Source organism: Atractosteus spatula, chromosome 12 (assembly GCF_055471065.1).
Source record: "Atractosteus spatula isolate fAtrSpa1 chromosome 12, fAtrSpa1.hap1, whole genome shotgun sequence".
NCBI classification, from domain to species: domain Eukaryota; kingdom Metazoa; phylum Chordata; class Actinopteri; order Semionotiformes; family Lepisosteidae; genus Atractosteus; species Atractosteus spatula.
In genome coordinates this window covers 35,827,722-35,841,588 of record NC_142717.1, presented here as the reverse complement: position 1 = coordinate 35,841,588, position 13,867 = coordinate 35,827,722, and the positions used below count along the sequence as shown (strand labels likewise).

Genomic DNA, 13,867 nt, shown 5'->3' with positions numbered 1-13,867 from the left:
TTTGGAGAGACATATTTTTTATGTACACAAAACTTTTAACGTATTCGTTAAAATGAGGACACCAGAGGAGGTGAATGCAACATTACAGATCGCTAAACTCAAAGAAGAAGACTTGCAGTCCGTAGTTCATTGTTTTTCTTTTGCGGAAAACGTTTCGTCTGAGGATTATTGTCTGATGGAATTAGACGAAACTCTGTGTAAGCACATTGAAGACGGCAAGAGGTAAGTTTTGCAAATATTTCGTACATTACTGTATGTATATTTGGATCTACAGTGTAGGCGGATATTTTAGACTGTGGAACAGCAATCCTGGACTGAATTGTGTTCATCATACTGTAAACGGCAGAATAAAATATATGAAACGAGATTAGCTTTCTAGTAAAAGGAGCCTTCTAGGGTTAATCACTTTAGTTGTGAACAAACGAATTCATATAAAGGGTACGTATTCATTATAATCCAAAGATCTATTGCCTTCTTATTTTTTATGTTTCAAGAGCTGTTTAAAATAAGCCCTGCACTAACGCAGTTGTTTCTGTTTTTCAGTCTTGTCATAAGAGGAGATAAGAATGAGCACGCTGTACTTTGCAGTGAAGACAAAACATACGACCTCAAGATAGCCGATACGTCCAACCTGCTTCTCTTTATTCCAGACTGCAAGACACCTGACCAGTTTCCAGAAGAAATAGGTAGCCAAAAGCTCATTCAGACTCAGGTATCTCTCGTGACCTTTTATTTTTCATCACAAACACAAGGTCTAATTTAGACTCCCTAATTATATGGTCATCATACATGCATGAATGCACTTCATGGTGATATTTAACAATTTCTGGGGCTCTATGGCACTCATTATCACAATGAGGGCACATGTTAGCATTTAGTCTATAGTCTATTTAATCTGTTAGGATTCCTGTCTCCAAACGTGCTGTGGAAACCCTAATCGCTCCTAACAATTTTTTTCACAAAAGGAATCATGAATTATATAGGAAGTTACTTGAATTGCCAACTGATATTTGCACACTGTGTTTTCTTTTTTTTTGCCCTTATTTAACTATTTAAAGTTCAGTCTCATGATTTAAGCAGAACGAATGATTGGTGAGGTCATAGATTACAGGAGTTCTCTGAAGCCAGCTGGCAGTGCACATTGCATTAATTTGTGCTATGCTGATAAAACTCGCTTGCTCACGTTATCACTTTCATTATAAAGATGATTTTAATAAAATCAAATAGCAATGAGAGTACACAAGAACATAATGGAATCCCATAATTGAGTCAACAGGAAAAGGCTGTTGAATTTGATTCCTTTTAAGAGCCGTTGTTGAGTATGTTGTTGTTTCAGCTCAGATTTGCAGTAAAAGAGCTACAAGACAAGGAAACCGGCTTCAAAAACCATGATCAAGAGCAAGAGATCAGTGGTCCATGAGTTCAGGTTGTTAATTTGCCCTGTTTAGCAAGTGTGTAAAGCTCAGGCTTCACTGAAGCACTATATAAAAATTGAATCACAGAGATGTAACTTAGTCTCCGCAATCTTAATGTGGAATGAGAGAAATGTGGGTGCTTTGTGATAACTGGAAAAATGCTTGCTGCACTCCAAAAGTGCACAGTAACTGCACAGCTCAGCCTTTACCACAGTCCTCTTTAACAGGTGAATTTCAGGTAATCTGACCCATACTGTCAAACAGTTGTTATTTTACTGAAGTTGTAAATTCAGAATGTTAAGCAATTACATCACTGAAAATGCCACAGGTGGGTCTTTTTTAAGAGCTTGTCCTATCTGGGATGAAGGTTTTATTTTTAGTGAAATTTGAAATATGAAAAATGTATGATCATCTAGGACAGTAGAAACATTTAACTGCCATCAAGTTCAGTAAACATAAAGTTGGATGGATATGGAAAAGAGATTTGAGTGTGAAACTATATTAGTGTGCGAGCTATGAACGAAGGAGAGATTCATTTTATGATGAAATGTGACCTTGTAGTCTTCTTCAGGTGTGAGGGAGAATGAAGATGAGAGTGTGAATATGATGCAAAACTGTGGATAAGTAGGACAATTAGTTGATAATTGAGAGCTGGGGGAAGGCGAAAACCTAGTTTAAGGATAATTTTGGCTTCTGATGTCCTTCTGGAGTCAGAGTCCTACAATCCCCATGACAGCACACATTAAGAAAGGTCTGTGTGATCACAGCAAGGAGAGGTACAATTAGGAGCTATCAGCTTGGAGAGGTCTATTTCTAACTTTTTGTTTTTAAAACAATCGGCCAGGTCTTCTTCCTGTTTCACCAATGTAAATGTCAGGGCCCTTTCTACAACAGATGCAGTGAACAAGTTTATTGGACAATCTGGCCTCTGGATGATCTTGAAATGGCCAAAAAGGCCAGAGTGTTATGGAAGACAGGGAAATAATACTGCTGTACAAATACGTAACTCCCATGGAAGCTCTAACAGGATTGGCATTGTTTTAATTGCAGTTTTATTGTAAAAAGGATATTTAGAGGCACATTACAATAAATGAATTTGTTGTGAGTACATGGATACAGACACTAGTCAAGGAACAATTCGATCTGACCTAATGTTGGTTCTGTTGGTCTTTAAAAGAGGTGTTTGGTTTAGTATAAAGGAATGGATGACATAATTCATCTTTTATTTTACTGCTCTGTCCTTAGATTTCAGGGTTTTCCAATTCCTACTGGGAGCTCAGGAGATGCCGCCCAAAGTTAAAGAAGCTGAAGAAACTTTTGATGGAGTATCCCTACGAAGGACCGGAAGGAGAACAGGAAGGCGAAGGTGCTAAAGAAAAGGTGCATTTTAAAAACAATCTTACCTCTCGCATGTGAGAAGTGTTTCTCTGGCAAAACTTAATTAATCCATCAGTGGTGAAGGCGTTTTGGTGCACCAGTTAGTCACACTCAGGCAATAATGCATTCTGATAACTAAGCTACCAGTTTCCAGACCACATTAGTGAATATGCTATTAAAACATAAGAGCCCACGGTGCTCTTTCTCAAGAACATACAGTGCTTGCCAGACGTTTTGGGACAGGAGAGTCAACACTGTTGTTTTTTTGCTTTACAAAAGCGGGTTTTGTACAAGCATGTTTTTGTGATCATGAGATTAATATGAATACATGCAGTGTAATATATTTTGGATAATTCCATGCATACATTTGATCATATTAGACTAAAAACATTTTGTGCTCAGCCCAGTGATTTGAAGTGATCGTACATATCGAGATGCACTTACCTCTAAATAATTTTCATAGTGCTTATGTCAGAATTTGGTTGCAGATCCCTTTGAGGCGATACCTGCTGCAGGCACTTGGAGTTGTTCTGCTCTTTTTGGATACTTCCCGCAATCTTTTGACTTAATTATTTCTTTCCTTCATCATTTAAAATGCTGCTCAATTGCACTAAAATCTGGAAATGAACTTGGCTGGTCCAGGATTTTTCAATGTTTATTTCTCATGATGAACTCCTTGGCTTCCTTGGCAGTATGTTTTGAGTTGTTGTTATTCTGTAGCATGGAGTGTTGTCCAATAAGTATGGAAGCATGTTTTCATTACGTAAAGCAGACGAAATGTTTCTGTAAACTTCAATGTTTCTGACCTACCATCAATATTATGAGTTACATCAGTAAAGACCAGTGAGGCTCTTTCCGGCCATGAAGTTGAAGTTTGCTTCCTGTTCCATTTTCAAGCGTCTTCTTAGCTTTGCGGTTTAGCAGGTCTGGTTGAGCAGCTACACATTGCTGTACCTAAGGTGATTTAGATGGTGTTGTTTGCTTTCCTTTGTATAAATATTATGTCTTATGGTTTAGAGGAGTTTCTTCTCGGAAATGCCAAAGAAACAGGATATCTACAGAATTGAATCAAAGGGTCATCGGACCTAAATTGTTTTTTCACTGCAGGGCGCTTTTTCCTTGGCCAGTTCCTGTAAAAGGTTTCACTTCCTTGTCCCCGAAAGAGGAATTGAAGTAAACACAGAAACATAAAACACGTTTCCTTTCCAAATCTACAATAATGCTTTGACAGAAGTCCCATGGAAAGTGTTTTTCCCTCTTTAAGGATTATGATTCCAAAGTATGGTTTCTCCAACGTTAAGATATGTCCAACCATTATTTTGCCTCCAGTATTTTAGGAGGCAAATAATCTGTTCAGTATGCAGTGCTTAATCTTATTTCATTATGTGAAGTACTATATGGTCTGCAATTAATTTTTTAACTGTTTCAGTATACAACAGAAGACTTGCAGGACAGAATTCAAGCAAGCACCAAAGAACTGTTTGCTCAGCTTCAGAATATTCATGCCTGCAACATAGGGGGTATGTATAGCTCAAATAAAGAAATCAAAAGACAATGTTTATCGTCATAACAGCACAAACTATTATTTAATTTCACAAATTTTTATCTTAAATGAGCGTTGTATGTCAACTGCTTTTTTAAAATTTAATTTCTTGTAACATGTCTCTCGGTGACCTTACTGTTATGGATACTCTATAGATATTCCAGTAGAAATAGTTTATTTCATAGGCCCAAGCAGATAGTGGGGGAAAAGAACACCATCACTGCACAGTAGGCCAACATTAAAGTCTAATTATCAATCATTTTATTTTTATTTGTTTAACTGACGCCTTTATCCAAGACTTCCATTTAAAAATTGACAGTGTCAGTGATGCAGATTGTCACTTTGTTAGAATGCGGATTGAGACTTGTTGCGTGACAGGTGGCTTGTTTAACCAGTTTTCCGTAATATTTCCTTTGCATGTCTTTGATAGGGTACTGGAGGATCTTGGATTCAGATTACGAAATTAAACTTTTGGGTCACGTTACACAGTTAGTGGACTCAGAATCGTGGTCCTTTAGCAAAGTGCCCTTGAGTGTCTGTCTGGAAGAGCTTGGACCTCTTGAACCACCGTAAGTACATGTAAAAATGTTCATGCGAAGTGATTTTTGTGAATATTTTTCAGGTCAGAGATACTTCAGGATTATAAAAAACATAAGTACTAAAAGTTCACTCAGTTGTTGACAAATATAAATATAATAAATGAAAGTGTTTTGAATGTTTTTAGTTTGTGCGTTGTGTGTATGAGTGCAGTCTTTTGACTTGTTGTTACAGCATTCAAGAGAACCCAGCATCTGAATTTTGCTGCAACCAGTGTTGCACTTTTAGCAAATCTAAAGCAAAATTAGGAAAACCTAAAGAACTAAAGCAGGAAGAAGTGACGATCTTTGTGTCGATCGTGTTTAGTGATAAATCTTTTTTTTTTGCCGTTCTGCAGAGAATTTTATCTTATCTTATTTTATCTTTAGAATTTTTGTCGTTCTGCAGAGCTGCTAAATCATGAATCATCCTTTTGAATGTTAAATTACCTTTGGCATTTTTAATGGCACTTTCAGTGTCGTTACATTTGTTCCTTAACACCTTTTCATCCTGAGACTGTCGCTGCCGAATGCCTCATTCAAATTGATTGCTCCATAGGAAATTCAGAGAGCAGCGCATGCAGATCAGTGCCTCAGAAGTCAGGAGACGGGGGAAAGGGAAAGCAGGCAGAATGCTAAAAACGACTAATAGAAATGCACTGCTTGCTGCATATGTGAGGGTTAAACAAATCTATAATTGTCTTTATCATATTTAACGTATTATCTAGGATTTTATATTTTTTAACAGTGTGGAAACCTTTTGGTTGAAAATTGATGTTTGTGGGTTGTTTTGACGTCTTTTTGGTTTTGGGCATCTGGCAACATTGTCTGTAAATTGCGGGACACTTTATCCTTGTTTGGCTTGTAGTTGTACATAGAATAAAGGGAGCTTCTTGTACTTTTACAGGTCATTAGTTTTCTCTGATGTTATTTCAGCGCTCTTGGTCTCAATACTTATTTTTCCTCTCTATAGTTCAATACAGAAGTAAACACTAGACACCATTGCTGTGGCCTGTGTTTATATTGTGTTCAATCCTAAGTTGCAGTATTACAAACTGATTTCTGCTTTTTTGTTTGCCATTAGTCAATGCTGAAAATCAAAATGTAGCAAAGTGTTTTAAATAACTTTTGATCCATTAGGCTACGTTTAATGCATTTGTAAGCTTTTATTGTCTAAAGTCAAAAATTTAATTACTCCTTTTCATTTTTTCTTGAAACCATCATGGTATAAATATAAAAGACAACAACGCAGAATGTCGTGACTTACTATCATTGTATGTAGCCAGCATTGAATAAGCAACAGTTTTAGCATCTTGCCTTATTTCCTCTGTAGAACATTTCAAGGTACAGTACATTCAATTACATGTACTTTATTAAATGCATAATCTTCTGGAAATGTCTGGTCTCTAGACACCTCTTCCTTTTTTATTGAATTTTTTCTTTCTGTTTTAGAGAGATGATAGAACATTGCCTGAACTGTTATGGGAGGCGCTACACGAATGAAGGTAAGGATTTGAGGTTGGATTTGATTTAAGCTGTAACAAACGTCTTCAATGAAAGTTCGGGAGGAATGATGTAAACCAAATCCCCCGTCATTTCTGCTCTTCTAACTTGTAATACTCTGTGATGTCAATTCCTGAAATGCTGTGAAAAGTAAGGCCCTCTCCACCCTCCTCCACCCCTTCTCCTCCTTTGCTCCTTTGTTTCTCTCAGTTTCACTCTGCATGAGGGTCCCAGTGGTTGGCTGTCAGCCAACCAGGTTAAGCCAAAACTCTTTATTTCAATCTTTTTTTCTCAGAAACATTCATAACTCATTTACTAATGGGATTTTGTTATTCCTCATGAAATCCCTGTTTTTAGAAAGCAGAGTGCAATAGGAATTCTGTGCTGATATGCTTATCAGATATATATGCTAAGCTTATTTGGATATAGACACAGATTGCTCTGTCTCAGAGGTGTCAGTCTTCACTGCATAAACACTTGTTGTGATGTCGAGTAGGTTTTTGGGGGGATTTTGAGGCACATGATTAAAAACACTATGTATGATGACACCACAGATCACCATTACCAATTAACATTACATTACCATTCTTCAAATGAAAGGTTACAAGTTTTCACTGTATTTTGAAAATTTGTCCATCCGTTTGATGAATTAAAGAACATTTGGGATTTCTTACTTCTAACAAAATATAGCAGCAGTTCAGCTAGTTGAGCTCTATGATGACGGGTTCGAGCCATGATCTTGTCACTTGTAACTGTAGTTCCCTGAGCTGCAGTGTACATTTGGCTGAGTGCCTCTGAGAACTGGGTGAGAGGAACTGGCCACTGCTTTCTTGGTTCTCAGTGACCCCAGGACTTGCAGGCACACGGTGGTGGTCAGTGTGGGCAAGTTTCCTCTCCATTGTGTGCTGAATGTCTTCTATGGGCAGTGTAGGCTATGATTTGTTCAAAGCTCTGAAAAAACACACAGCTTTTAACAAAAATAATTGAAGAGTTTAAAGTTTAAGAAATGTATTAGCACAAATATAAATACATTTTTTATGGACGGTTATAAGTTGTCTAAATGATTTTGATCATTATACATGCTTATAAAACAAGTAATTTTTATAGTTTTAGACATGTTTTATTACAGATCTCACATCTAAAGAAGTGTGATTTTAAAAGAAGGGAAGGCAAACATGGACAGTTCTTTAAGTTATAAGCATCCACATGCTTTATATTTGAGGAAAAAGGTTTAATTTGCTAATTTTAGCAAATCTTTGAGGAGAGGTTACGTTCATTAATATTAGAATACCTGGAATCCTTTAATTTCCATAGTTGCCCACCACCCCATGCTTGAAGTGTTGTTTGACATCTATTTATCCAAACATTTTCTAACTGCATCTTACAGTTCAGCATCGTCCCCATCTGCTGGGGAGGCTAGCAGTGTAAAACAGCCTGGTCGATACATTGCATTTAGAAGTAAAATTCTTAGATCTTTCCTGTTTTATAGAAATCTTTTGTCTCTTCCACATAATGTATGATATTGAATGAAAACATTATTTTCCTATGCATAACTATGAAGATATGCTTGTAGAGAATGATGAGGTGTAGTGATTAGCATGAACTTCCTCATTTCGGTTCACTGACCCGAGTACCTTCTTGTCCTGTTTCACTAAAAAGGGAAGTTCCCTGTGGCCTGTGGTGCTAAATTAGGAATTGTTGTAGGTTATTTCTCTGTTATGCTGCTCAGAGGGCTTTGAAATGAATTTCCTTCCTTTTTGTTACACAACACAAGTCTTTTGTATTGAAATAAAATATAATGCTTTACTATATTCTTGACATTCATGGAATTTACTCACATCTTAAAAATATGGTCCAGAAATTGTGATCACAAATTTCCAGAATTTGTGATCCAGAAAAAACACATTTAAAACATGCTCAGATGTTGATTTGTAATATTATTGGAGGTTTAGTAATCATTACATACTGTAGTCATCACAAACATCACACAGTAATAATTAAGCAAGTTAATACAGTTGTTGCTTTTTCATTTTAACACTGAAGCTCAGCTATTACTGTATCAGGTTTCCTGGTGGCAGTCATTTTTATTTGATGCTCAACTTATAATAATTAGATTTAACAATTCATTAAGAAAGACATTTTGCAGAGAAGAGTATGTTTGTAATTCTGTCCTCAGCATTGCACTGTTATAACATCTATTAAAATGAGTACTTGTTATGAGTGGACGTTAAACAGAACTTGTTTTGTAAACTATTTGATATTTTAATGCTTGGTATTTAACTATCTTGGAAATGTCCTATAAATTTCTGAATCTTAAGAAGGTTATGAATAGGAAAATAATTTAGCTTTGGTTTTCTTCGTTTAGTAATCTTGACTCCTAGCAAGTGAATGTGTAAGTGGGGGGTACTTTTGCAAGCCTTACTTTCATGAGATGGTGCCAAAATATCAATTTTGTGTTGCTGGAATGTTCACTGTTCATTGTACCTACCCAATGATATCTTGTTCTTGCTTGTTTTTTCAGCTGGTGAAATTCACTTCTCGCTAAATGAAGACGAAGTCTGCCGAGCGACTGCCCAGATGCTGTTGCAGAACGCAGTGAAGTTTAACCTCTCCGAGTTCCAGGAGGTGTGGCAGCAAAGTGTTCCTGAGGGCATGTTAACAAGTCTAGATCAATTAAAGGTAGATGTTAACGGACACCCTGGCAACTGGGTGTAGATCCAGACCTGAAAAAATGAATTTCTTGCGTTTATATCGAGCTTCCACTGCTCAGATATAGCACCCACCTGTGACACATGGGGCGGCCATAATGCACTGGCATCAGTACACAGTAGTATAGGGAAAGAACTGAGAAACGGCTTCATCAGTGTGATTAAGAGATAGCATTAGGAAGGCCAGATTGTACAAGCTCAAAGTAGTATTTACCCTTCAATACCAGGGTGCCAAATAAGATTGATTGATTGCATGCAATTGACCTCCTTACTTGTTTAGATTTTTCTGCACTCAGTCTTTGGTTTTGTTTTCTAAGTATATTGTTCCATCGACTTCATCAGAGCAGAAAGTTTTTCAGTATCTCCTCAGCTTCATAATTTATTAATTTATGCCTTATTTTGACTTCAACTATTTTAATAAGCAGCCAATTTATTGTGGACAGACACAGATGAGAAGGCCACTGCTTGAGTCCAGTTGGTTATATTTCTATGCAGCACACATGAACGAGGGCACTAATAAAACCCAGCAATTGGGGGGGGGAAAAAGTGCATATGAATTAAAAATCCCTAAGAGTGATTCAGGAATTGATTTGCCTGGGTTTAAGAACTTCACCAGAACAAAAACTAGAAGAGACAGTGTTCCCACTGTACAGGATTTGAGAACCACTGTCCCGTAGAACAGTGCCACCATACTGGGACATCGTTTTTATGGGAATTGTGGTCCATAGGCAATTCAACACCATTCGCAGCAGCAACCTTGTATTCCTTGGAGGCCTCTGAGTTTCGTTTTCCTTTCAATTTTCGAATGGAATTTCAAAATGGACATATGGGTTTACTCATCATTTCTAATAAAGTATCATTTCTAAATTTGTCTAAAGTATTTTAGGTTAATGAATCATGGAATAAGTTTTGTTTCATTCATAGTATAATAATACTCTAAAATAGTATATTAGTGTAGTTGTTAAAATTCAAAGTTCAATTTAAAAGGAGACATTTGTGAAACTCCTAATAAAAGAATATAAAAAGGGGGAATTAACACTCTTTCATTCATTGCTCTTTTCAGGGTTTAGCTCTTGTAGATCGTAACTCGAGACCAGAAACGATCTCTCTTCTGAGAGTCGAAGACTTGCCTGAGGAGACACAGGACAGGTTTAACTGCCTGTTCAGCCTGCGCGAAAAATGGACTGAAGCAGATATTGCCCCATATATAAAGTGAGTAAACTAAGATCACCTAGTTAACCTGGCTTCTATCCACCTTACCCTTGAAGGAAACCTGTCAGAAACTGTTAGGAACACCAAGAGCACTCTTGAGCATACTGACTCAAGTATCCACAATACAGTTGTAACTCATAATGAATGTGAAATGATCAGTAGGTAACGATTTTGGTGCCTCTTCCACTTTTGTCCGACAACCAGTTGGTTGGTCCTATTTATACCTGTTTGTACAGTGAAGTCTATGAGGGGATTTGGAAGCAATCATGTTAGAGACACAGATGTGGTTGGTGCACTGTATGATGATTCATTGAAGGGCTTATGTCCACTTCCCAGGAAACTTTAAATATCATCAAGTACATTTCATTTGCCTCATGATGAGCAATGATTTGTTATTGTCTGTATATTAATAGTCTGTGTCTTTCGTTGGGATGATATGTAAACATAATTATATTACTAAATGAGCGAGATGGGCCAAACGGCCTCCTCTCATTTGCAGACTGTTCTTATCTTCGTATAAACATACGTAGATTTATGTCAAGCTTATGCAATAACTGTGTTTCTGGGTTCCAGTTTGAATGAGAATGAAAAGTGCAGTTCTCAATTTTGAGTCTGCTGCCGATTATGAAACCTCCTTCCCATCTACTGCCATCCCCAGAAGATTTTTGTTTGGCAATAAATCATTAGTGGCTTGAGGAACTGGTTTAAAATTGATTTAATTTCTATTTCTATTTTGTTTCCTTGTTAAGCATTGGAGTCTAAGGCACTCTATAAATAAACTTGGTTTAAGTCAAGAGCTGAATGAAATTGGGAAGGAGACCTCAAATTACAATAGTAATCCAAGGATAATTCATTACATACACTACATATTGTGGCTTTCAAAGACTTGCAGCTCTGCTGGATCGCAGTATTCATTTGACCTGCCCACAGTTAGTGTGACAATATAATAATCATATGACCAGCTCATATTACCCACCTGAACTAGTACTCATATGATATTTCAATGAGCTAAGTGTATGTCTGATAAATACTAAGAGTATGGTACTAGAGTACATGGTTTGGTTTATTACTATTGTTTGTAATAAATGTATGTTTAAGGCAAATGATTTGTTATTTTGGAAGAGTAACTGCTATTACCCCCTCAACTATCTGTTGTATAAGTGATCCTGACTCTGCTTAAACACCTAACTGTGAAGAGAAAATTTCCATTCTTGCTTAGTGTATCTCTAGAATAGTACAGTACCTCGGCCGCAGTATCGATTAGTCAAGAAGGATGGTACTTTTATTTCTGGGTACAGTTCTGATCATGCCAGTACACTCGTGGAAATGCTAATAGTATGTATGGTTAAAAGACATAATCCTCCCTTATATGATAATTGAAGTACTAGTATGTTGGCTTTAAGTTGATCAGTATTATTTAAATTAACTTAAAGAAACAATAGTATCACAGGTTTTTGGTTATCAGTTAAAATAAATAACATGAATCCCTTTCTCTGCCTCCATAATAAGCATGCCCTTCATTTGACTGTAATGAAATGGGCACTTCTCTGATGAAGTCGTTTCCAGCCAGCCTGAACTGCAGACACAGAACCTGGAGTGTTCCACAAAAATACGACCACGCTGAGATGCGGAGTAGTGGGTGTTTGGGCAAGGAGGCAGGGAGAGGCTCACTCACCATCTAGATTTGTCCCACGATCCTAATCTGTTGTGCAGCTAATTTGAAAGCACAGTTTCAGCACAGTTTCATCCAGCTCTGCTCTTCTTTCATCCAAGATCCAATCACACATAGGCAAATTAGCGAATATTGAATTCGAAGATGTTGAGACTCTACTGTATTAATAAGTCATCCAAAACTGACCTTTGAATCTTAAACTGTAAATAAAAGCATGAAGTCCTAAAGGGTCTTAAATGATGGTATTGATATGTTTGCGATCATTTTTATAGTTTTTTATAGAGCAGAGAGCATGTGTCCTACACTGGGTCATTATATTCCCAGATCATGTCCGTTAACATTAAAATCCTCTCTGACACCTCACTTGAGTGCATATGAATTAACCAGATAATTGGTAAACATTTGCAATTTTATTTTGCAAGAAGTGTTTATATGTCATTTAATCATTGTATTGTAGGCTTGTCACGCTGAATACTCAACACTGTACATTTCATGGTTTCCTTTTCTCTCTGACAGGGATTTATGTGGTGAAAAGCAAACAACCGGAGCGCTGCTTACCAAATATGCTCGTTCTTCCATGCAAAATGGAGTGAAAGTCTACAATTCCAGACGACCAGTAGCTACATGAGCATCCCTGATACAGTTTGAAGGTCTCACATGTTCGGTGTACCACCCATTGAATATTCTCATTCTGAATGAGACATTTCTGACTGTAAAATGTGCACAGGCTATTCATTGCTTTAGCAGGTATTGCTCTCCTGGACTATTAAAAAAAAAAACTAAAAACACAGCATGTCTTTGAGGGTTTTTTTTGTTTTTTGTCTTGTATTTTTGGGTTGAGAATTGATCTTTTTTTTATTGGGCTTTTTTTACTTTTAGAGTGTGGCTGCCCTTTTGGTTTTAGAATGTGACTGTGTATCAGCATCTCCCATGCCCACTCAGGAAAGAGAAACATGCAGACACGGCCCTTTGACACGCCTTTCTGCACTGCAGTTGGTCATTTGGAATGCTGCTGACTCCACAGCGCCTGACAGGAGAGCTTGTACAGATTGGAATGGGACTGGTGGTACATTTCCCACTTGCATCACTCAAAATATCACTACTAAAATTCTTTTGATTGACCTTACTGGTTTCTGGCATAAGAAGATAGTAACACATTTTTTGCTGAATTTAGGACTGGGTTTGTTTAATATCGTAAAACCTTATGATGATATTTTGCTAGCCAGGTTCCACCTTAATCAATGGAAATGGACTCTTTTAAAATAATACTAGGGAAATGGTTGATGTATTATTTTTTCACTCAGAAATTAATCAAGGGGGAAACTGACAACACCCCAGGTTCCAGAAGGACAAAGTTATATAAATAACGTTAACAAAAAGGGGGCACTTAAGATAAATACTAGAGTGCTGAGTACTTTACCAATTGTACTTTAGGAAACAACATATTATTCATCAGCCATTAACTAACCTCCTCCAACAGTCACTTAACTATTAACTGGAAATTTGTCAGGATAGCACCCATAGAAAGGATGACGAAACAACCATTTACAGAACAATTAACACCAGTAAAGAGTAAACAATGTTGTTTATTTGGAATTTGCAACAATATTTTGTTATATGTTACAAGATGAAAAGAACTACCAATGAAAAAAGAAATCATGTGTCCACATAATCCCACAGCGTCCAATTTAAAAAAAACATAAAAGCTGCAAGCATCATGTCCAAAACATAAATTTAGTCTTCTTTTGCAGGCTTGGTCGTCCGTAATATACATGGAGGTATTGTACACCCAAGGGTACATGTTGCGAAGGTTTTAGATCATGGTATTTATACGTTTTCCATAAACATTTGAACGGCTTTTT

The 13,867-nt window shown here is 37.0% G+C and overlaps 2 protein-coding genes across 2 annotated transcripts in view; one reads left to right on the top strand and one right to left on the bottom strand.

Moving 5' to 3' along the window:
• Positions 1-3,267, bottom strand: part of deptor (DEP domain containing MTOR interacting protein) — a 51,218-nt gene extending 47,951 nt beyond the window's left edge. Inside the window, exon 1 of the mRNA XM_088928737.1 lies at positions 3,237-3,267. The gene's annotated coding sequence lies outside the window, so the exon portion shown is untranslated. The remainder of the gene's footprint in view (positions 1-3,236) is intronic.
• Positions 53-12,750, top strand: dscc1 (DNA replication and sister chromatid cohesion 1). The gene is made up of 9 exons (XM_088928738.1): positions 53-222; positions 544-712; positions 2,661-2,795; positions 4,222-4,312; positions 4,766-4,904; positions 6,363-6,415; positions 8,935-9,092; positions 10,185-10,333; positions 12,522-12,750. The coding sequence occupies exons 1-9, from the start codon at positions 53-55 to the stop codon at positions 12,631-12,633; spliced, it is 1,176 nt and encodes a 391-aa protein (XP_088784864.1). The 3' UTR covers positions 12,634-12,750.
• The last annotated feature ends 1,117 nt before the right edge of the window (positions 12,751-13,867 follow it).